The sequence below is a fragment of the Maylandia zebra genome, linkage group LG16 (assembly GCF_041146795.1).
Source record: "Maylandia zebra isolate NMK-2024a linkage group LG16, Mzebra_GT3a, whole genome shotgun sequence".
Taxonomy (NCBI): domain Eukaryota; kingdom Metazoa; phylum Chordata; class Actinopteri; order Cichliformes; family Cichlidae; genus Maylandia; species Maylandia zebra.
In genome coordinates this window covers 18907032-18930443 of record NC_135182.1, presented here as the reverse complement: position 1 = coordinate 18930443, position 23412 = coordinate 18907032, and the positions used below count along the sequence as shown (strand labels likewise).

Below are 23412 nucleotides of genomic sequence, written 5' to 3'. Positions count from 1 at the left end.
CAGCTTGCTAGCGTTACCCAGGCATATAGCCTAGCTATAACATCTTACAGAGCTAAAGTAGCTCACATAGCGACAGTATAATACATCACATATCACAGACCCGTCTTATGTCATGAAAGTTTAAGTATCACAGTGTCCAGCTGTGTATTTCTTTATGTTTTTGACCACGTTACTGACCTGTAAAACAGGAGAGAAAGTGAGCACAGGAGACACGCTGCCGTTCGCCTGGTCAGTCTTGCCAGAATGGAAAACTTACGGCAGCTATGCACCCGACTCAGTTCCCAAAGCACGCTGCTGCCCCCTACTGTCCAAAGTGTTATACACTCTCCTGGCAACAGGGAACTTACATGACATTGTGGCTTTAAATTACACCAATAAACCAGCAAAATAAAACATGCAAAATAATCTCCATATATCACGACACTTAACTCACAATTGTGACCACATTTCTGTGTGGATCACATGCTCCCAAACAAAAAAAAAGATGGCTCCAGACATTTCAAGAAAATACACAAAAAGTTCACACTTCTTAACACTTTAACTCGCTCACCTAGAAACAGTTCTTGATCTTCATATTTCAGAGCGAAGGTATTTCGTCAGTGTGTGTATCAATATGGGTTTGTGTATGGTACAACAGTGCAGGGGAATGGTTGGTATGGGATGTAGTGTGGCACAGTGAGGGGTGGCATTCCCCAGACTGGCAGGGCCTGTACTGTACAAAGTCCAGCGGGGTTAAGTGACCCGTGTGCTCGGTAAGATGGCTGGCCCAGGGACTCGTATGTGAGAACCCGAGGGGGTTTCCTGCCCCTGGCGGATCTCCTCACTGTGACTTCCTGAGGAGTCAGCGGTCGAGCCTCATCACCCTCAGTCATTGTCTCTGGACACTCCTCCGCATCAAGGTGTTCTGGATCAGCAACAGAGCAGTCTGCAATTTGGTTTTCACCTTGTTCTTGTTCAACTTCTCTTTCAGGAGAAGTGCCTCTGGGTTGCTCTGCCATATGACCTCCTGACCGTGGCATGTATATTTGTTTTCCAGGGACATTCTGGGCTCCTTCAATATTTCTCTGGGACTGATGCATTGGTCTCAGATTCTTTGTTTGGCGTTGAGCCTGTGGTGATACTCTGAGCCAGTACTGCACTCTGGGTGCTTCACTGTCTGAGTTTTCAGAGTTGCTGCTTTCGGGCGTCTCCATCCCATCATGTCCCACAGCAGGGTCACTCCTTTTCCTTCGAGACCCTCTGGATGGCAATGGCCCCCTCTGCAGGTCAGGTAAGTCCACAGGTAGATTATTTACAAGGTGTAGAAGGTTTCTGTGAAGTATGCGGGTTTTAGCACCACCTGCCTCAGAGCATACTTTGTAAATGGGACTGTCACCCACTTGTTCCTTGACGACATACACAGTTTGCTCCCAGTAGGGTCTCAATTTTCCAGGTCCTCCCCTCTCACTCATATTACGGACTAGGACCCTGTCACCAGACTGGAGAGTGACTGTGTTCTGTATGTGACGATCATAATACTTCTTACCCTTTGCACTGGAGTGCTGGCTGTTCTCAGCTGCAATACGGTAAGCCTCCTTCATCCGTGATGCCCACTTTTTGGCATAACTCTGAGGTGTTTCAGATTGATCTCTGGTTAACAGGCCAAAAATTAGGTCTACTGGGAGGTGGGGGTGCCGACCAAACATGAGGTAGTGGGGTGAAAAGCCTGTGGCCTCATGCCTGGTACAGTTGTAGGCATGCACTATCTGGGGTAGGTGCTCCTTCCAGTTGCTCTTCGCCCTCTCCTCCAGCGTCCTTAGCATTTGGAGCAACGTCCTGTTAAATCGCTCGGCTGGGTTGCCCTGTGGATGATATGGTGTCGTCCTCGAGTGAGCAACCCCAGCCAGGCGTCGTAGGGCCATGAACAGGTCATTTTCAAATTCTCTGCCCTGGTCATGGTGTAGCCGCCTTGGAAATCCAAACCTGGGGATGAAGTCATTGAATATCTTCTCCGCCGCCATCCTTCCCGACTTGTTTTTCGTGGGGTAGGCCTGAGCAAACCTGGTGAAGTGGTCGATGACTACTAAGATGTACTCGTAGCCCCCCCTACTGGCTTCTAGGTGCATATAGTCCACAGACACCAGTTCAAGCGGCGCAGAAGTGGAGATTGATCCCATCGGGGCTCTGATCTGTTTGACCGGCTTCTTTTTCTTAATGCAGGGGCATTTCCTGGTCACATACGCTTCAATGTCCCTCTTCATAAAAGGCCAGTAAAAACGGTCCCTTGCCAAGTGAATGACCCTCTCTGCCCCAATATGACCCAGGTCATCATGAAGATGTTTCAGCACTAGGGGGTGGTATTGTGTTGGAAGCACAAGCTGTCTCCGCTGTCCTGCCGTGCGATACAGTAGTTGGTTTTCGATATTGAGCTTTCCCCACTCGTGCATCAACTTCCTCACAGGGCCACTGGCTCTCCTTCTGTCGTCATTCGTTATTACTGTTTTTGTTTCTTTCAGTTTGATCAGTTCGCTGATAACAGGATCCCCCCTTTGTGATGTCACCAGATCACTGTGACAGACTGTAAATGGTGATCCGTTCACCGGTGGCTCCGGGCATGTTAAGCTCAGGGCAGCAACATATGCAACGTCCTCTGTCTTTGCTGACTCACAACCCTCCCAGGCAGCATGGACAGTGTCTCCCGTGAGCTCTTCCGTACACTTTGTGAGATAGGTGTCGATGTCAAGTGGGAACCGGGAGAATGTGTCCGCATCTATGTTCACCTTCCCCGGCCTGTACTTGACATCGAACCGGAAATCTGCCAGCTCACCCACCCAGCGGTGGCCCACCGCATTAAGCTTTGCAGTGCTCAGCACATAGGTGAGGGGATTATTGTCCGTATAGACTGTGAAATGGGGTGCATAAAACAGGTAATCCCTGAATTTCTCACATACCGCCCACTTAAGGGCGAGGAACTCCAGTTTCCCTGAGTGCAGGTTATAATTTTTCTCAGCAGGGGACAGAGTTCTCGAGCCATAAGCGATGACCCTCATTCTTCCACCCTGGCGCTGATACAACACAGCGCCTAGTCCCTCCTTAGAGGCATCTGTGTGGAGTACAAACGGGAGTTCAAAGTCTGGATACGCCAACACGGGTGGGTGCGACAGAGTGTCTATCAGCTGCTCTAATATCCTCTGGTGCTCATCTGTCCACACGATAGGTGTCTTTGATGGCAGCTGGGCCCCCTTTCCCTTCGTGAGCTTTCCACTTGTTACTGCTGGGGCGGTTTTCACATTCAGCAGCTCGTAGATTGGCTTAGCGATGCTAGAGAAGTTTTGGATGTACATTCTGTAATAGCTCAGGAACCCAAGCAGCTTCCTCACCTCACCCACTGTATTGGGTGTTTTCTCTTGCAGCAGCCTGATCGCATCAGTGTCTTTTGGGTCAATCCTGACACCATAAGCTGAGACCAGCCTCCCCACATACCTGACCTCCTGCCGGAACAGCTCACATTTTGTGGGCCGAAGCTTGACACCATGGGCTTTTAGAGACCTCAGGACCTGACGTACTCCCTCGACATGCTCGTCAAAAGATTTTGCGTAGCAGAGGATGTCGTCGAGATAAGGGATGCAGCAGCTATCACGCAGGGAATCTAACATCTCCTCCATGCTGCGTTGAAAAGCGGCTGGGGCATTGGAGAGCCCAAATGGGATCCTCACCCATTCATAGAGACCCCAAGGAGTGATGAATGCTGTCATGTGTCTGGATCCCTCTGCCATGTAGCCCTGGTGATAGGCTTTGCCTTGATCCAGGATGGTGAACCAGCTGTGGCCTCCTAGTGTGTCTATGAGGTCCTGGATGCGAGGCAGTGGGTGGCGGTCTGGTACAGTCTTTTGATTTAAAAGCCTGTAATCAATACATAATCTCAATGTTCCATCTTTTTTTCTGACACACACGACAGGTGCTGCGTACGGTGACTTTGACTTAACTATCCACCCTTTGGCAAGCAGATCTTGGATGTATTCTTTAACCTCTTTGTAGAGGGGTTTGGGCACTGCAGCATAGGTTCGCTGTACTGGGATGTTGTCCTTTAAATTTATGGACATTTGCAGGCTTGGAATACACCCTATGTCTTCGTCATCACAAGCAAAAGCTCCTGACTCCTCGTATAGCATTTGTTTCACCTTTCTCTGTTGCTCATCACTTAGGTGACTAACATCCACTGGCGGGTGCCACAGTGTAGTAGGGGACAGGTCACTCATGGAGCTTGGTGGCGGGTCAGTGTTGCCCCGGGCTTGACTGTGCTCGCCGCTTGGGCTGCCTGTTCCTATTACTCCATCAATAGCTTCAATGGTGCCTAGGACCGTGGAGCTGGGCAGGACCACCGTCTCGGTAGAGTGGTTGGAAACTGGTACCTTCACGAAGGGTCTCTCATCCTGCTGGATTGCCAATAGCCCTTCACCTATACTCAGTGGCAACAGTGGTGTGTCATCTAGGTTAGGTTCAAACAGCACGAGTGGGCTAGAGTCACTAATGTCTAAAGATACTCCACACCTAATATACGCTACTTGACCAGGATTAATAGTGGCACCTTTCCTGCCCACCTTTACAGTCGCATTCTGTTCTACTTTTGGTTTGGTCTGTATGAAGCTTACAATAGCCTCTGCCTTTGCACTGTTGATCTCTAGGGCACCAGTCAGCAGGTTGACGAGGATGGACATGATTTTGGGTCTGCTCTCGTTACTCTTGATGAGTTCTTGGATGACATTAAAACCAACCAATGGTCTTTCTAAATCTAGTCGACTAACTAGAAAAGGTACTCTAATGGATAGATCTGGATCGTTGTTGCCTTGCAGGTTTACCACCACTTCCATCCACCCATCATATGGCACTGCCTCCCCCGTGACAGCAGTTACACTGAGTTCCTCATCCATTAGTTCACTCAGTGGGCGGATCTCTTTTTCAGGTAGGTACTTGTTCTTCCAGGCGTGGTCTATGATGCTCACATTTGCCCCTGTGTCTAACATGGCAGTCACTGCATAGCCGTTCATGCTGCATTTCAATAGGGATTTTCGGCCAATCAGTGGGGCAACTTTCTCAGGTGGGGGTAGGTGGTTACCCATCTGTAAGCTCATAGACTGGTCCCTCTTTCCTAACTCTAGTACTGTGGCATCATGGGGCTGGGATTTGTCCCTTGGATTGGTCAGGGGTTGCCCCTCAGCCCTGACCGGCACTCGTTTCCCGACTGCATATTCCTTTTCAAGCAGCCAATAGCACGATGGCCTACTTCTCCACACGAAAAGCAGTGGTTACAGCTTGGCCTGCCTTGGGCTACACACTGTGGACACCCATATGATCTTTGTGTCTTTCTGTCCGATTTGGTCTTGTCAGAGGCACTCTGTTGGACAATTTGATGGGCAGCCCCGGGCACCAGGGCTGGAGCAGTGAGCTTTCTCAGTGTCTCCATGGCCTCCGTTAGAGCCTCGACCTGAGCATTCAGTCTCTGAATTACATTGTCTTTACCTTTGACTCTAGTCTCGCCCACAACGCCGGTCATTCCCTCTGGCTCTGCAACTGTGCTGTGGGCTTGTGTGAACTTCCGGCTGGCGCTACGCCCCAGTTGGCGTTTTCTCTCGTTGTCCTCCATCGTGGTCTGGATAACCTGTCTTAAGAGAGCTTCATCAGAAACAGTGGGGTTAGCCAGGAGCGGCTTCAGGTCCCGCCTGAGGTCCTCGTGCCTTTCTCCCATGCCTTGATAAACTGCGTTCAGGAACACGCCCTGGAGTGTGGAGGCATCATACTTTATGATTGAACTTGCCTGCTTGGATGTGAACGTTATTCTCTGTTTCAGTCCGATCATGCGATACAGGAATTGCTGTGGAGATTCGTTCTCGTGTTGTTTAGCACACATCAGTTCCTGAAAGAGCTCGGTGCTGGTTTTCTCTCTCAAATGGGACTGTAGGAAACTTTTCAGTTCTGTAACTGTCAGGTCTTCCTTGTTCACAAGCATGTCTTTAAAGTTTCCACCCTTGATTATGCGTAGGACTCCTCTAATTATGTCGTCATCTGTGTGTTGTTCCCTGCGACCGTCATCAATCTGTTTGCAGATACTGTTAAAACTAATGTCCGATGCAGTATCAGTTATTTGCCCACCATGTATTTTGAATTCCTTCCTCTGTAACAGGGGCAGGTCGCGAAGGGCAATCACACTCTCGTGGGCTGGGGCAGGCAGTGCTCCTGCAGCCATGTGGTGTTGCTGGGGAATCAGTGGATGTCTGATGTCAGTTGGTGGTGAGTTAGTGGCACGAGGCCCGCTGATGTGACCGCAGCTACCCGTCCTACACTGTGGTCCCTCTGGGTCAGGTGCGTTGATGCTGTGTCTGTGAGATTTGTTCTGCCCCTCCCCTGAATCTGTGAGCAGTTGGTGTATGTCAAAGTTGGGGGTTGCCACTTCGGGAGCGTAGCCACCCATGGGAGATATATGTTTGCCATTAATGTTATCACTGGCTGGTGGCATCACAGGCGTCCCTTCACCACTAGCCAGATCTTTGGGGGGTGGTCTACCCTTATCCCGGTTAGTAATAACCAAGTCAATAGTGTCTTGTAAACATAACAACATGACCAAGCCCTCATCCTCTAGCTGTAGGAGTGTGGAGCTGTTCATATAAGCAGTGATGTACTCAATACAACCTTCCTCATCGTCCTTGTTTAGCCTTTCTGAGTCCAGTTCAGCCACCGGGTCAAGGTGAGTTGCAATGTTGTATGCTTCATCAGCCGTTAGCTGGTAGAGTTTCTTTTTGATGGACCAGCTGAGTCTTCTCCTCTCGTCGCCTGACATGACTTTTGTTGCAGCCTGGTGGCGTTACCGGTCCCACCCTCTTTAGCAACACTGTCACTTTGGGTCCAATGATCACTGGATCAGCCGGACGTGCTCCTCAGACGCCGCCGATCCTGGACGAGCCCCCAGAAATCTGTTACAGGCCCCACTATGATGGGCGCGTAGCCAGATTACGATCCTGTAAAACAGGAGAGAAAGTGAGCACAGGAGACACGCTGCCGTTCGCCTGATCAGTCTTGCCAGAATTTATTCATACAACACAAGCATATCTGCTCCACTCTTTCGTTAACTCAATTTCACAATAACTGCTCATTCCCTCACATGGCTTGTTTTCCACCAGTACATTTCAATATTAGTCCACACTACTGGCATAAAACAACAAAGGGTTTAAATGAATGAAACAAATGACAACTACACCTCTTTTCCCATAAATGAGATAAACAAAATAATTCACATCATCATGGTAGTGTCTCATCATAGAAAGGAAACTCTACTTTCAACATTACTGCACTACTTTCCCTGCCAGCATTTTTGTTGGCCGTACTGTTATTAGCGCTCTCGCTTCATATGTCCTTTTCAGACCAGTTAGATTCTAACACTGAAACAGCAAGTTTACACATGACTTCAGGCGAGCTCAGAACACTTTACACACGCGTTATACAAAACATTTGTCATGAACACAAAGCTACAAGTTTATCAGGAACTGTAAACCTAACTGGGTTGGTGCTTCTTATTATTATATGGAGTATTATACGCAGTTGCAACAGCTTGCTAGCGTTACCCAGGCATATAGCCTAGCTATAACATCTTACAGAGCTAAAGTAGCTCACATAGCGACAGTATAATACATCACATATCACAGACCCGTCTTATGTCATGAAAGTTTAAGTATCACAGTGTCCAGCTGTGTATTTCTTTATGTTTTTGACCACGTTACTGACCTGTAAAACAGGAGAGAAAGTGAGCACAGGAGACACGCTGCCGTTCGCCTGGTCAGTCTTGCCAGAATGGAAAACTTACGGCAGCTATGCACCCGACTCAGTTCCCAAAGCACGCTGCTGCCCCCTACTGTCCAAAGTGTTATACACTCTCCTGGCAACAGGGAATTTACATGACATTGTGGCTTTAAATTACACCAATAAACCAGCAAAATAAAACATGCAAAATAATCTCCATATATCACGACACTTAACTCACAATTGTGACCACATTTCTGTGTGGATCACACTGGCAGTCATGGAGTTTGCAATTTTAGCCATAAAGTCATTGTCCGACTGAAAAATACATCAGTTTGTGAGCAGATGGATTATTAATTTAATATTAATGACTAATACAGTGTTAATTTTAAATTCCATTTTTATTCACACCGTTTTAGAGATTTGACTGGCACTCATTGGTATGCTCACTGGAGATTTTAACGTACAGCTCAGTTGGCAATGAAACTGTGACAATGTTTTGAAAGAGAGAAATGAAACAGATGTAGTTCTTCAATTCATCAGCTTCCTTCTTGGGGACATAACAACATGCTACTTCCTTCACAAACGCTATCATGTTGTTAACAGTTTGTTACTTCCTTATTTGACTTTAGTTAAAGAGTTTTCTTTAACTGTCTAGAGACAAAGAGCAAAAACTTCAAACAGACTAAATTGTTATAAATTCATGCTTTAAAAGACAAGCAGTATTTAACTTTACTAAATCTAAAGAAAATAAACTAATTTTTTTTTTTCAACGAATGACTGAAAGATTTTGAAGTACTGGAGCATGACAAAGGTTTTCCAGATTGTCTTTCAGGGAACAATACAATAGGAACACAATGGTAAGTCTTTTTATTTTCTCTGTTTAGTAACTTAGATTTTTACTACAAGTAAAGAGATCTGTCTTATCTTTGATTCTTTTCTAGTTGTTGTGTTTCATAGATTTACTTGACTCCAAAAACCTGGATAGTTTGGTTAATTCAATTTTGGAAGTGGCCCTTGCTTTTTTGAAAATGTGTTAGACCATTGCATTAAATTGCACATTAAAAGTGACCCAGAACTGTTTAGAAAAATGCTCCATCATGATTATGTCTGTGAAGGTTCTCAGTCATCCAGGTCATCGTAGTCAAAGGAGCTTGCAAAGAAAAGCGTCTGGACTTCTTTAAGTTACTTGAAGACGTTTCACCTCTCATCCGAGAAGCTTCTTCAGTTCTAAGGTCAAATGGTGGAGAGTCCCAGATATAAACCTAGTGGGAGTAACCCCCCACAGAGGGACAAAAGGACCCCCTGATGATCCTCTAATCACCTGAGCCAAGGTGTGAAATTGGGTGTGGGTCCCAATCAGCCAGAGTTTCGGGTGAGCTCATTGTGAAACCTGGCACCACCTTATCATGCGAATTCCTGAGATCAGATGGCCCAGCGTGTGAGTGGGCGTTAAGGCGTCTGGGAAGGGATCTCAAAACTGGATTATAGATGGCAGAGAGTTGGTGTCGTAAACCCCCGCCTCTGTTCAAAGATGGTCGCTCACAGTGGACATAGATGGCTTCTTTCACTCCTCTTTCAAACCATCTGTCCTCTCTGTCCAAAATGTGAACATTGGCATCCTCGAAAGAGTGTCCTTTATCCTTAAGATACAGATGGACTGCTGAGTCTTGTCCTGTGGAGGTGGCTCTTCTGTGTTGTGCCATGCGCTTGTGAAGTGGCTGTTTGGTCTCTCCAATGTAGAGGTCTGGGCATTCCTCGCTGCACTGTACAGCATACACCACATTGTTAAGTCTGTGTTTTGGCGTTTTGTCTTTCGGGTGAACCAGTTTCTGTCTGAGCGTGTTGCTGGGTCTGAAATGCACCGGGATGTCATGCTTGGAGAAAACCCTCCTGAGTTTTTCTGATACACCAGCTACATAGGGGATGACAATGTTGTTGCGTCTGTCCTTCTTATCTTCCCTCGCTGGTGTCTGGTCTTCTTTTCTGTGCCTCTTTGCTGACTTTAAGAACGCCCGTTTAGGATAGCCGCACGTTTTGAGTGCTTCCTTTACATGTGTGTGTTCCTTCTTTTTTCCTTCAGGCTTAGAGGGAACATGTTCTGCCTGGTGGTGTAGGGTCCTAATTACTCCAAGTTTGTGTTCAAGAGGGTGATGGGAGTCAAACAGGAGGTACTGGTCCGTGTGTGTGGGCTTCCAGTAAACTTCGATGTTGAGGTTGCCGTTCTCTTCAATGTGCACAGCGCAGTCCAGGAACGGCAAACAGTTGTCCTTTGTGTTTTCCCTGGTGAACTTGATATTTTTATCCACAGCGTTAATGTGCGCAGTGAAGGATTCCACTTCTTGTGTCTTGATTTTGACCCAGGTGTCGTCTACATATCTGTACCAGTGGCTGGGTACTCTTCCTTTGAAAGAGCCAAGAGCCTTCCTTTCCACTTCCTCCATGTAAAGGTTGGCTACAATAGGTGACACGGGGGAGCCCATGGCACAGCCATGTTTTTGTCTGTAAAAGCCTTCGTTGTATTTGAAATATGTAGTGGTGAGGCAGAGGTCTAACAGTGTGAAAATCTGATCGGGTGTGAAGTTGGTCCTGTCCTCCAAGGAGCTGTCTTCTTGTAGTCGTTTTCTGACAGTCTCCACTGCCTGGGTATGCAAGTGAAGAGAGAGGCTACATCAAAGGACACCATGGTTTCATCTGGATCCAACACAGACTTAACAATGTGGTGTATGTGGTACAGTGCAGCGAGGAATGCCCAGACCTCTACATTGGAGAGACCAAACAGCCACTTCACAAGCGCATGGCACAACACAGAAGAGCCACCTCCACAGGACAAGACTCAGCAGTCCATCTGCATCTTAAGGATAAAGGACACTCTTTAGAGGGTGCCAATGTTCACATTTTGGACAGAGAGGACAGATGGTTTGAAAGAGGAGTGAAAGAAGCCATCTATGTCCACTGTGAGCGACCATCTTTGAACAGAGGCGGTGGTTTACGACACCAACTCTCTGCCATCTATAATCCAGTTTTGAGATCCCTTCCCAGACGCCTTAACGCCCACTCACATCCTGGGCCATCTGACCTCAGGAATTCGCATGATAAGGTGGTGCCAGGTTTCACAATGAGCTCACCCGAAACTCTGGCTGATTGGGACCCACACCCAATTTCACACCTTGGCTCAGGCGATTAGAGGATCATCAGGGGGTCCTTTTGTCCCTCTGATACTCCCACTAGGTTTATATCTGGGACTCTCCACCATTTGACCTTAGAACTGAAGAAGCTTCTCGGATGAGAGGTGAAACGTCTTCAAGTAACTTAAAGAAGTCCAGACGCTTTTCTTTGCAAGCTCCTTTGACTCCATCATGATTACTCGATCAGTAGCCTCCTTCATTTTTAAAAACAAAGTCACATATTTATTGTAAATTTTCAAAGGTAAGCTCAAACTTTTCAATAGGGTCTTTACATCTTTAGCAAGATGTAAAGACCCTATTGAAAGCATATAGCATATGGCATTTAGCATTCCATATGGAATGCTAAAGATAATTCAGCTGCAATGAAGACCTGCGACAAATTGATGAATACTTTTAGCAAAAAAAAAACTGAAACTGCTTAAAGAAAAATGAATACAACTGTAAAAATAAGTACTTTATTGATGAAGAAGTTTCACTTTGGTTTTCAAAGTTAAATTTAGCAGAAGAAAAAAAATTATTGCTTGGCAACAGACACCCAGTTTTGCTCCATGACTATGTGCTGTTCTAGTGTGGGCAGTACCTTATAATGACTGAGGAGGTAATGTTAATGAAAACAGAGTGTTGGAGAGTTGGTAGAATAACACAGGAGGTCCTGCAGCGGCCTGAGCCTATAGTAGCTTAATTAAGTGATGATTCAGGGTCAGTCCAAATAATTTTACCAAAAACAGAAGCATAAGGTTATTTCATATAAGGGATTTCATCAATTCTCCACAGATTACCAAATGCTGGATGCTGTTGTTCTGTCTCTGTTGCCATCATGAGATCCTGCCGGCTGCATGTAAACCCACCTGGATGACACGGCAGTTTCCTTGTGATGTCATATCCACCAATACCTCTGAGGTCAAATTTGACTGTAAAGGGCGTCATCTAGAGAAAGTACCAGAAGGAATAACCAGTAATGCCACGGATCTAGACTTATCTGAAAATTTTATTAAGAGTATTAAAGCTGATTCACTTTCTAATCTGCTGAAATTGACTCAGCTCAATCTCAACTTTGCAAACAAGCCCAAGAATGGTTATGGCTGCAGAAAATTGAACATTTCTGCAAATGCTTTCAAAAATCTCACAAAAATCAAGCAACTGGAACTGAGCGGCAACTGTCTGACTGAAATTCCACGCAATCTCCCCCACAGTGTGGAAAAACTTGACCTAAACATTAACAAGATTAGTTTGGATAAATTGAACAACAGTTTTATTGGCTTAAAAAACATAACAAACCTGTTACTATCTAAAAACTGCTACTTCTGGAATCCCTGTGGGAAGTCTGTTGCTATTATGGAAAAACCCTTTCAAATACTGGACAAACTGCAGGTTCTTGACTTGTCTTACAACAACTTAACACACATTCCTAAAGGACTACCCCAGTCAATTACAATTTTAGGTCTGGATTCCAACAAAATAGAGAACATATCTAAAGATGATTTCCAGGGGTTGCTAATTTTAAAAGTCCTTGATATACAAGGCAACTGTCCAAGATGTCACAATGCTCCGTACCCTTGTGTTCCTTGCCCTAACGGTTCTATTGACATACATCCTGATGCATTTCAAAGACTGACACAGCTTGAGACACTGAACCTGGGAGGAAACTCACTAAATTACCTTGATCCCTCTTGGTTTCAAAGTCTAAAGAATCTTAAAGAATTATTTGTGGCATTTAACTTTTTACAAAAAGCTGTAACTGGTAAGGACACACCAGTTAAAGCTTTCAGTTATCTTCACAGGCTAGAAAAACTTGACATGTCTTTCAATTATGCTCTCGGATTGTACCCAGAAAAATTAACACTTTCAAAAGACTTTTCACAGCTCAGGTCACTGAAAACTTTGCATTTGGAGGCTTTGGTATTCCAGAGAATTGGACCAGACACACTCACACCTTTACGCAATCTAAAAAATTTATCTGCTTTGAATTTAGGTACTAACTTCATTATTTATAGCAACTCTACTTTATTCACCAATTTCTCCCACTTAAAAATGATTTATCTAGCCGAAAACAGGTTATATCCCACAACAATAGAAAGTCCACCAACTCTAACCGACAGATACAACCAGAATTCAGACCTTTCTATTTCACCGTCAATAACAGCTACTCCAAAAGACTTTAGCTACGAGATATCACACAGCCTAATAAAGCAAGAGTGCTTTGACTCTGGACGAGTGCTCATCCTCAGCTCAAATAATCTGTTCTTCATTTCTCCAAAGCTATTTGAGGGATATGGAAATATTTCATGTCTCAACCTCTCAGGAAATGGATTTTCACAGGCACTTAATGGCACAGAATTCAAGATGTTGCCTAATCTGACATATCTGGATTTATCTTTCAATAAGGTCGATATGGCCTATAACAACGCCTTCAAAGAACTAAAGAAATTACAAGTACTAGACCTCAGTTACAATCCACACTACTTTAAAGCATTTGGGGTAACGCTTAATTTAAATTTTACACAAAATCTACCTGTGCTAAGAGTCCTTAATATGAGTCATAATGAGATTTCCACACTGACAACAAAAGAAATGTATAGCAAATCATTAGCAGAACTTATATTTACACACAATAATTTAGGGAAACTTTGGAAAGACAGGGATAGCACATACAAGAAACTTTTCACTAATCTTTCTAATTTGACAATTTTAGATATATCCTTTAATGGCATTGCAAAGATTCCAGATGATGTTTATGAATATTTGCCACGTAACCTCACCACACTGCGCATAAGTCATAACTGCCTCAGCGATTTTAGCTGGGACAAACTGCCTTTCCACCAACTACAGAGTTTAGACCTGAGCTACAATCATCTGTCTACTTTAACAACTATTAACTCAAACATCACACAAACTCTGACTTTCCTTGACCTGAGTCATAATCACATTTCCCAAGTGCACAATGGTTTTTTACAGAGTTTGAAAAGCCTCAGGACTCTCAGCCTTAGAAACAACAAACTTACTATTGTCAATCGAACTACCTTCAAATCAGGACCTGAATTTCAGACTTTGTTCCTACAAGGAAATCCATTTGAGTGTACTTGTGATTCCATAGACTTTATTTTATGGATTGAACAGAGTGATGTAAAGATCCCAAGACTCACCACTCAGGTGACATGTAACACACCAGTGAACCAGAGGAACAAAATACTGATACGTTTTAACATTAGTCAGTGTGTAAATGCGGAACAGGCAAAGCAGATCTACGCTCTAACAACTTCTATCATTATTCTTTTCATGATTGTTTCAACAGTTGCTCACTTATTTTACTGGGATGCTTCCTATGTCCTACACTATATGAAAGCTAAGCTGAAAGGGTACAGATCCTTGAACTCGCCAGATACTATTTATGATGTCTTTGTGACATATGATACAAAAGACCCACAGGTCTCTGAGTGGGTGATGAGCAATCTGCGGGTGCAACTGGAGGAAGAGGGAGACAAGATACATCCACTGTGTCTGGAAGAGAGGGACTGGCCCCCAGGAATCCCACTGGTGGACAACCTCACCCAGAGCATCCAGTACAGTCGCAAGACTCTGTTTGTCTTAACAAAGGGCTATGTTAAGACCGGTGCTTTCAAGCTAGCAATGTATCTGGCCCACCAAAGACTGCTGGATGAAAATGTGGATGTGATAGTACTGCTAATGCTGGAGCCTGTCCTGCAGCATTCTCACTTTCTGCGCTTGAGGAAGCGACTGTGCGAGAGCAGTGTTGTAGAGTGGCCGCGAACAGCAGCCGCAGAGCCCTGGTTTTGGCAAAACCTGAGAACTGTCATAAGAGTAGATAATCAAGTGATGTACAACAAGACCTATTCAAAATACTTCACCACCAAATGAAGAAGGATAATAACATGAGCTTGTTAAATAACCAGTGCTTTTATATATCATTTCTTGTTTGGTCTTTTTAAAGTGTTTCTTCTTTGACTGAACTGTTTTTAAGAACTAATTTTCTTATAGTTGTTGAGTTATTGACTTATTCAGAATGCTTCACCACTAAGTGAAGAAGGATAATCATCACTTATCTGCCTGGGACTGATTTGTAATTCTAGTCTGCAGACAATAACATGGTCCTGCTTTAAAATCACTGTTCTTTAGAGCAATGCTTATTTGGTTATTTTAAACGATTTCTTCTTTGTCTGAATCTAATAAGAAAACAATAAAAAACTAATTTTCTTATATTTGCTGAGAAAGCATAATAAATCTTGTGTAATCTGTCTGCAGTGCATTAATAAAAAAATAAAATAAAATAAAATGTGTGGCATTTTGCAGATGTAGATTTTATACTCTAGTCTCTGGTTTCTATGTTAGAAAACATCTGTGCTGAGTGACACCAGTACCAGGTTTAACAGTTAACAAAAGAGAAATTTAGTACAAAAGTGACAGATCCTAAATTGCAGTCCATTATTAAAAATCCATATCGACACAGTATGTGTAATATAACTTGCATGCTTTCATCTGTTATTTCACATTTGGAAATTTTTGAGATTGTCCGTAAGGTGGTGCAAGTGACACAGTTTTAATACAGTGCATTTTGCAAATTAGCCCTAAATTCAGTGTCCCACCAAAAATAAATCAGTGTGTGAGGCCATATATTACTAATGTCATATTAATGTCTAAGAAATATGTCATTTTTAAACGCCATATTACTTCACATAATCTGAAGAACTGACTGGCACTATGCACTGTTGCTGTGTTTACTGGCATTCCAGTGTTCATCTTGGCTGACAAATAAACTGGCATTTTTGAAGGAGGGAAATGAAAAAGATGCAGTTCTTCAATTAACGGGCTACTTCCCTCACACAGCTTATCATGTAGTTTTAACAGGGTGTTTCTTTTTTATTTGTCTTGAAGGGAACAAACAGGGTCATCTGTAACGAAATCATTAATAAAAGACAAGAAACTTTCAAGTCTTACAATTGAAAAAAAAATTGAAGCACACTAGCATAATTTTCCAAATTGTCATTCAGGGATCAATATAGTGGAGAAAAAATGGTGAGTTTTATTTTGTTTCTGTTCTTTATATTTACTTACATTTTTACATTTTATTAAATTTCTGATTACCTTTATATGCTATAATTTCATTTATCTGTATTATTTTTGATTATTTTTCTAGTTTCAGGATTTTGGTGACAAAATGTTTCATAGATTTATTTGATTCTAAAAACCTGTACAGTTGACTTAATTTACTTTGGAAATGGCCTTTGGTATTTGGGTTTTTTTGGTATTTGGTATTTGTTGGCCAATTACATTAAAATGTACATTAAAAATTAGTCAAAAATTACACAAACTGTTCAGTAATTTTATATTTAAAATTTTTCCCAAGTGTGACAAAAAACAGGAACAGTCTTTCCAGCTACAATTTGATTTACGATTTATTGGCACCTGCTGGGTAGAAGTGATGCCATACTTACATACAATTTTCTTCAAGCTTACTTTGTAACATCAATGGGCCTCATTCACTTACACTATATATCCACAAATCTTTTATTCCACTGTATTTTTTGTGATTAAACCTGTTTGCACTTGAACAGCTTTAAAACTGCCCAACAGCAAGCGTTCAAACAAATGAGTTGTTGTTTTCTTTTGGCCATCCAGATCTCCAAATCATCATGAGCCAAAAAAGAAATGCCTTTTATCACAGTTAAATAAATAACAATTAAAAATAAACTGCATATAATGAATGTGGAATGCGAGTCGGCTTCATATTTTATTTCAAACAAATACTATAATATATAATAGGCATCTTATTTTATCTTATCAATATGTTTTCTCTCAAAACATCTCTGTAGTTCTTGGATGTCATGACTTACAGTCTAATTGGGCCAAGAACATCTTTTGCTGCAGTGAGTGTATAATCTGGGGCTCACAGATCAAAATATTAGTCTGAACCTTGAAGTAATTTAGAAAGGCACAAACTCAACAAAATTAGAGCAAGAACCCAAACAAGCAGACAAGACTCTATGACCAAGGACTAGGTAAAGGAGGGAGGGTAAACTAGGCTAAAGAAGCAGCAGCCATTTGCTGCTACTGTACTGCTTGAGGGCTGAGTGGAAGGGAGAAATATGGAGAGGCCACAAAACAACAAACAGGACAAGAGAAAATACTGAGAAAGAGTAGAGACAAACTTTATGCATGCAGAAATGCAAGGCTAATAAATAAATGGGAAGTGAAAACAATGTAATCAAGGAGAAGCGCTAGTATGGCACGAGGGGTCCTGGAGTAGCTTAACTGATTCAGGGTCAGTCCAAATAATATGACCAAAAACAAAAGCTTTAAATTATTTCAGTTAACTGATTTCATCATTTTTCACAGATTACCAAATGCTGGATGCTGTTGTTCTGTCTGTGTTGCCATGATGAGGTCCAGCTGGCTGCACATAAACCCTTCTGGATGACACGGCAGTTTCCTTGTGATGTCATATCCAACAATGCTTCAAATACGGTCAAATTTGACTGTAAAAGCCGCCATCTAGAGGAAGTACCAAAAGGTATAACTACTAATGCCACTGATCTAGACTTGTCAGAAAATGTCATTAGGAGTATTAAAGCTGATTCACTCTCTAATCTGCTGAATCTGGCACATCTGAATCTCAACTGGGCAAACAACACCAAGACTGATTATGGATGCCGAGCACTGAAGATCGCTGAAAATGCTTTCAAAAATCTGACAAAACTGAAGCAACTACGACTGAGCGGCAACTGTCTGACTGAAATTCCACGCAATCTCCCCCACAGTGTGGAAAGACTTGAGCTAAACATTAACAAAGTTAATATGGATAAACTGAACAATAGCTTTATTGGCTTGCAAAACATGAAAATGCTGTTGTTATCTAAAAACTGCTACTTCCGCAACCCTTGTGGGAAGTCTGTCGCTATCAGCGAAAACACTTTTGCACTACTGAAAAAACTGAAATACCTGGACTTGTCTTATAACAACTTAACCCATGTTCCTAAAGGACTACCCCAGTCAATTACAATCTTACGTCTGGATACCAACAAAATAGAGAACATATATAAAGATGATTTTCAAGGGTTAGAAAATGTCAAATTCCTTGATATACAAGGCAACTGTCCAAGATGTCACAATGCTCCGTACCCTTGTGTTCCTTGCCCTAACGGTTCTATTGACATACATCCTGATGCATTTCAAAGACTGACACAGCTGGAGACACTGAACCTGGGAGGAAACTCACTAAATTACCTTGATCCCTCTTGGTTTCAAACGCTAACGAATCTTACACAATTGTTTCTGGAATTTAACTTTTTACAAAAAGCCGTAACTGGTGAGGACACATCGGTTAAAGCTTTCAGTTATCTTCACAGGCTAGAAAAACTTGACCTGTCTTTCAATTATGCTATCGGATTGTACCTAGAAAAATTAACACTTTCAAAAGACTTTTCACAGCTCAGGTCACTGAAAAGTTTGCATTTGAATGCTTTGGTATTCCAAAGTATTGGACCAGACACACTCACACCTCTGTACAATCTGAAAAATCTGTCTCATTTGTACTTAAGCACTAACTTCATTATTCACTCTGACCCTACCGTGTTCAGCAAGCTTTCCCACTTAAGAATGATATATCTCGGAGAAAACAGGTTATATCCCACTACAGTAGAAAGTCTACCAACTCTAAGAGACAGAAATAATGAGAATTCAGAAGTTTCTATGTCACCATTCGTAAAACTCACTCCAAAAGACTCAATTTATGAAGTACTACACAGGAATACAAAGCAAGAATGCGCCAATTCTGGACGAGTGCTCATCCTCAGCTCAAATAATCTGTTCTTCATTTCTCCAAAGCAGTTTGTGGGCTATGGAAATATTTCATGTCTCAACCTCTCCGGAAATGGATTTTCACAGGCACTTAATGGCACAGAGTTCAAGATGTTGCCTAATCTGACATATCTGGACTTATCCTTCAATAGGGTTGATCTGGCCTATAACAACGCCTTCAAAGAACTAAAGAAATTACAAGTACTAGACCTCAGTTACAATTCACACTACTTTGAAGCATTTGGGGTAACGCTTAATTTAAATTTTACACAAAATCTACCTGTGCTAAGAGTCCTTAATATGAGTCATAATGAGATTTCCACACTGACAACAAAAGAGATGTATAGCAAATCATTAGCAGAACTTATATTTGCACAAAATCATCTAGGGAAACTTTGGAAAGACAGGGATAGCACATACAAGAAACTTTTCACTAATCTCTCTAATTTGACAATTTTAGATATATCCTTTAATGGCATTGCAAAGATTCCAGATGATGTTTATGAATATTTGCCACATAACCTCACCACACTGCGCATAAGTCATAACTCACTCAGTGATGTTAATTGGGACAAACTGCCTTTCCATCAACTTCAAATTTTGGACCTAAGTTACAATTCTCTGTCTACTTTAACAACTATTAACTCAAACATCACACAAACTTTGACTTTCCTTGACCTGAGTCATAATCACATTTTCCATGCAGACAATTGTTTTTTAAAGAGTCTAAAAAGCCTCACGACTCTAAGCCTGAGTAACAACAAATTGACTATTGTCAATGAAACTACCTTCAAATCAGGACCTGCAAACCTGACTCTGTTCCTACAAGGAAATCCATTCGAGTGTACTTGTGATTCCATAGACTTTATTTTATGGATTGAACAGAATGATGTAAAGATCCCAAGACTGACCACTCAGGTGACATGTAACACACCAGTGAACTTAAAGGGACAAGGATTGATACATTTTAGCATTCATCAGTGTATAAATCCCAGTCAGGCATTTCAGATCTACACTCTAACAACTTCTATCATTATTCTTTTCATGGTTGTTTCAACAGTTGCTCACTTATTTTACTGGGATGCTTCCTATGTCCTACACTATATGAAAGCTAAGCTGAAAGGGTACAGATCCTTGAACTCGCCAGATACTATTTATGATGTCTTTGTGACATATGATACAAAAGACCCACACGTCTCTGAATGGGTGATGAGCAATCTGCGGGTGCAACTGGAGGAAGAGGGAGACAAGATACATCCACTGTGTCTGGAAGAGAGGGACTGGCCCCCAGGAGTCCCACTGGTGGACAACCTCACCCAGAGCATCCAGTACAGTCGCAAGACTCTGTTTGTCTTAACAAAGGGCTACGTTAAGACCGGTGCTTTCAAGCTAGCAATGTATCTGGCCCACCAAAGACTGCTGGATGAAAATGTGGATGTGATAGTACTGCTAATGCTGGAGCCTGTCCTGCAGCATTCTCACTTTCTGCGCTTGAGGAAGCGACTGTGCGAGAGCAGTGTTGTAGAGTGGCCGCGTACAGCAGCCGCAGAGCCCTGGTTTTGGCAAAACCTGCAAAGTGTCATAAGAGTAGATAATCAAGTGATGTACAACAAGACCTATTCAAAATACTTCACCACCAAGTGAAGAAGGTCTTGTTTTAAAACTATTGATTTATGCATCATTGCTTGCTTGGTTCTTTTAAAACTTCTCTCGACTTATAAACAAAGAAACTGCAAAACTTATTTGCTAATAATTGCTGAGAGAGCACAGCCTACCGAATATTTGTAAATGTGAAACTGTTATGTGCTGTATATTATCAAATAAAGCCTTTTCAAAATGTGTTCCATTTTGTGGATGTAAATTTTGGCAGACTACCATCTGGTTTTTGTATAAGAAAATAAATATTTTATGGGTTACAAGTTGAACTTATGCACAGCCTACTCTTTCATTTGGGTTTTTACTGACATTTTAGGACTTAGTAATTACTGTTTAGGGGGAAAAAACAACAACAAAAATACAAATTCTTGAAGCCAGGGAATCTGCTACACCACGTTTGGTTAGTACCTACTTTGTCCATACGGTGTCACCACTGATTCAGTTTTAATGGGAGTGCCGTTTGCAAATAAACCCTCAAGTCATTGTTCCACTAACTGTCGGCTACATTTATTTTTCCTTACAAGAGCAAACAAGGCGCTGTAGTGATGCAGACACCTTTTGTAGAGTTCGGAGAAAATCAATAAACGACGTTAATTAAGCTAATGGCACACAGCTGTTGCTAATGGCCACTCGATTTGAATGAATGTTCTGAGGTGTTTGTTTGTTTTTTGTTTTTTTTACTTGCGCTATGGTTTCGGGATTTCAGCGTTTGTTTTCAAGACTATATATAAGATTAAAAAATGTTCACTTTTTCTTTTTTTATCGTTTGTATCGAAGCAGCCTTGTCGTGACGTCAGAGGCTCATTTGCATACGGTATTGTATTTATTGTGTGATTGAGGCTGACGCTAGCACTCTGCTCCTGCAACAACCGGACGCGCAGCCTGTGATTTCTGTGAGTCGTGCTCTTGTAAGTAAGTTCCCTTTTTTTTTTTTTTTTGTTTCTTGTTAAAGTTGACCGGCGCTTAAATTTAGCTTTATGTGCCCTTATTTCCTCTGGTTTCAGTTTCTTGGCTCAATGACTACATCATGACGTTTAACAAAGTAAAAGTGTAAATGACCTAAGCTGCGGAATTTATGAGCATACTGCTTTGTGGGGTTTTTTATTATTATTTTAAACACGAATTTGTAGAACGCCTGTTTAAAATTAAAGTTCACTGTGGAGTGCATTCGGCGTAGCAGCATCCGTACTTGAAAGTGTTGTGTGCATCGAGATCGCTAGCGACTGTATGAGTCCGGGGGGGGGGGCGGTATTCAAATTCTCAATGCCTTGAAATTTAACTGTCTGACTACACATGCTCGGGTGTGCTGATTAGCCTAATAAGAAGGGTCTCTTTGTTTTAGAACCTTCTGCAAACATGTCTGACAAGCCTGACGTCACTGAGGTTACAACCTTTGACAAGACCAAGCTGAAGAAGACCGAGACTCAAGAGAAAAACCCACTGCCAACCAAAGAAGGTAGGTACTACACCGTCTGACTTTAATCCAGAGCATGTCTGCTATGCTGGAACTCTGAGACCCTAACCTTCTACCTCCTGTTGCAGTCATCGAACAGGAGAAGGCAGAGTCATCATGAAGACCAGGCCTCCTACGTGCTGTACATTTGACAAGCTTCGTCTCTATCAAAATGCATTTCAAGTTTCATAACCTACTTGGGAAATGGCTGTACAACTCACACTATTCACTTGGCTTGATGACCCTCTGTACAGTATGGCAGTGTGGCTTTATATCACCTTTAGGATCTGGTCATCTGTGTGCATCAATGAGCAGGGGGGAAACAACTGACAAATCTGCACTTGGCAATTTGTAGCCCTACTCCGGTCACCTGTAATGCTCACAAGCAAGCTGTTGTAAAACCTGAAATGCGCAAGATTTGTTTAATATGCACAATAAAAAAAAAAATGTAAATTTCACGTGCATGTGGTGTTTTGGTTTTTTGGGGGGGGTGGCGGTGTAACTTTTGCTCAGCCTTGGGAGCTAACATTGAATGCCCTTTTATCCTGAGCAGGTTTGACTGGATGGAGGCTCTCTATAGGCGTTTCAGCTTGTCTGCTAGCTAAACTGAATCTGTACCAACAGTTGGAACTAAAGCTTGACCAGCCGGTTCCTTTTGAGCACCGGTCCAACAGAAGCTGGTAATATATTGGCTCTGTCTCTTTTTTATTTATTTTTTTATTTTTTTTAAATTTAATTGTGCATCTTAAGCACTGCAGAAATTGTATGTCATCCCAGTGGGCTTCAAAAACACAACTTTACAATGCAGAACTTTTCGGAAGCCTTCGTCAACATCCAAAAAAGCCAGTTATTCAACCTTGTGGTCTGTAAAGGTGTTGTGCAAAACATTGCTGCCCTATCTGCCACAATTGTACTCAAGACTAGTCCTACATAGTTCACTTTTTTGGTTTTTCTACCTTGCAGCTGCACTAGGCCCCTGTGTTAAAGTATGCAATAACGCATCCAAAGCCACTAGCTGATGGACTAGTTCCTTTAAAATGCCAGTTTGGAATAAGAGCCATGGCTCTCTATTTTGTGACATGCAATTGAAACTGTCCAGTTATTTACACCTGCAGATGCAAAACTCTAAACTTGTAGGTCCAGTTACTAATCTCTACCTTGCAAGAGAAGTTTAATACCGGTCTGTGCGAAATGGGTGTTTGAAATGAAGCTGCTGCGCCTTGAGGTGCACATGAAAAAGAAAGCTTTAGGATCTAACAAATGCTACATTTAGCTGGAAACCATATTCAAGAACCCTTAATCATGGTGACGGTGTTTAATGTGTTAAACCACAGTACTGGTGCGGCAGGTGTATTTGGAGATTGTCACCTCCAAAAAATGTAAAGGGTTTTTTTTTTGTTTTTGTTTTTTTTCTCAAATTAACTGAACTAAAACAAAAAGGAACTAATTATGCTGTTTACACACATCAGTTGTCTCTTATGTTTGGAAAGTGGTTACATAATGCAATGTGTCTACAGACCATAACAGCTGTGC

The 23412-nt window shown here is 42.4% G+C and overlaps 2 protein-coding genes across 2 annotated transcripts; both read left to right on the top strand.

The window, feature by feature from the left end:
- Positions 1-8612: 8612 nt before the first annotated feature.
- LOC143412901 (toll-like receptor 8) lies at positions 8613-22056 on the top strand. The gene is made up of 5 exons (XM_076874695.1): positions 8613-8630; positions 17310-20410; positions 21226-21338; positions 21769-21882; positions 21969-22056. Exons 1-5 carry the CDS (start codon positions 8628-8630, stop codon positions 21998-22000), a joined length of 3363 nt encoding a protein of 1120 aa, XP_076730810.1. The 5' UTR covers positions 8613-8627; the 3' UTR covers positions 22001-22056.
- Positions 11660-15201, top strand: LOC106675113 (toll-like receptor 8). The gene has a single exon (XM_076874937.1). The coding sequence runs from the start codon at positions 11748-11750 to the stop codon at positions 14832-14834; it is 3087 nt and encodes a 1028-aa protein (XP_076731052.1). The 5' UTR covers positions 11660-11747; the 3' UTR covers positions 14835-15201.
- Positions 22057-23412: the final 1356 nt, after the last annotated feature.

Bases quoted from the DNA above. Each gene is read 5' to 3' on its own strand.
- LOC106675113 (XM_076874937.1), top strand. From the start codon at position 11,748: ATGCTGTTGTTCTGTCTCTGTTGCCATCATGAGATCCTGCCGGCTGCA.
- LOC143412901 (XM_076874695.1), top strand. The intron at 21,339-21,768 runs GTAAGTTCCCTT...TCTTTGTTTTAG, and splicing joins TGTGAGTCGTGCTCTTGTAA to AACCTTCTGCAAACATGTCT. The intron at 21,883-21,968 runs GTAGGTACTACA...CTCCTGTTGCAG, and splicing joins CCCACTGCCAACCAAAGAAG to TCATCGAACAGGAGAAGGCA.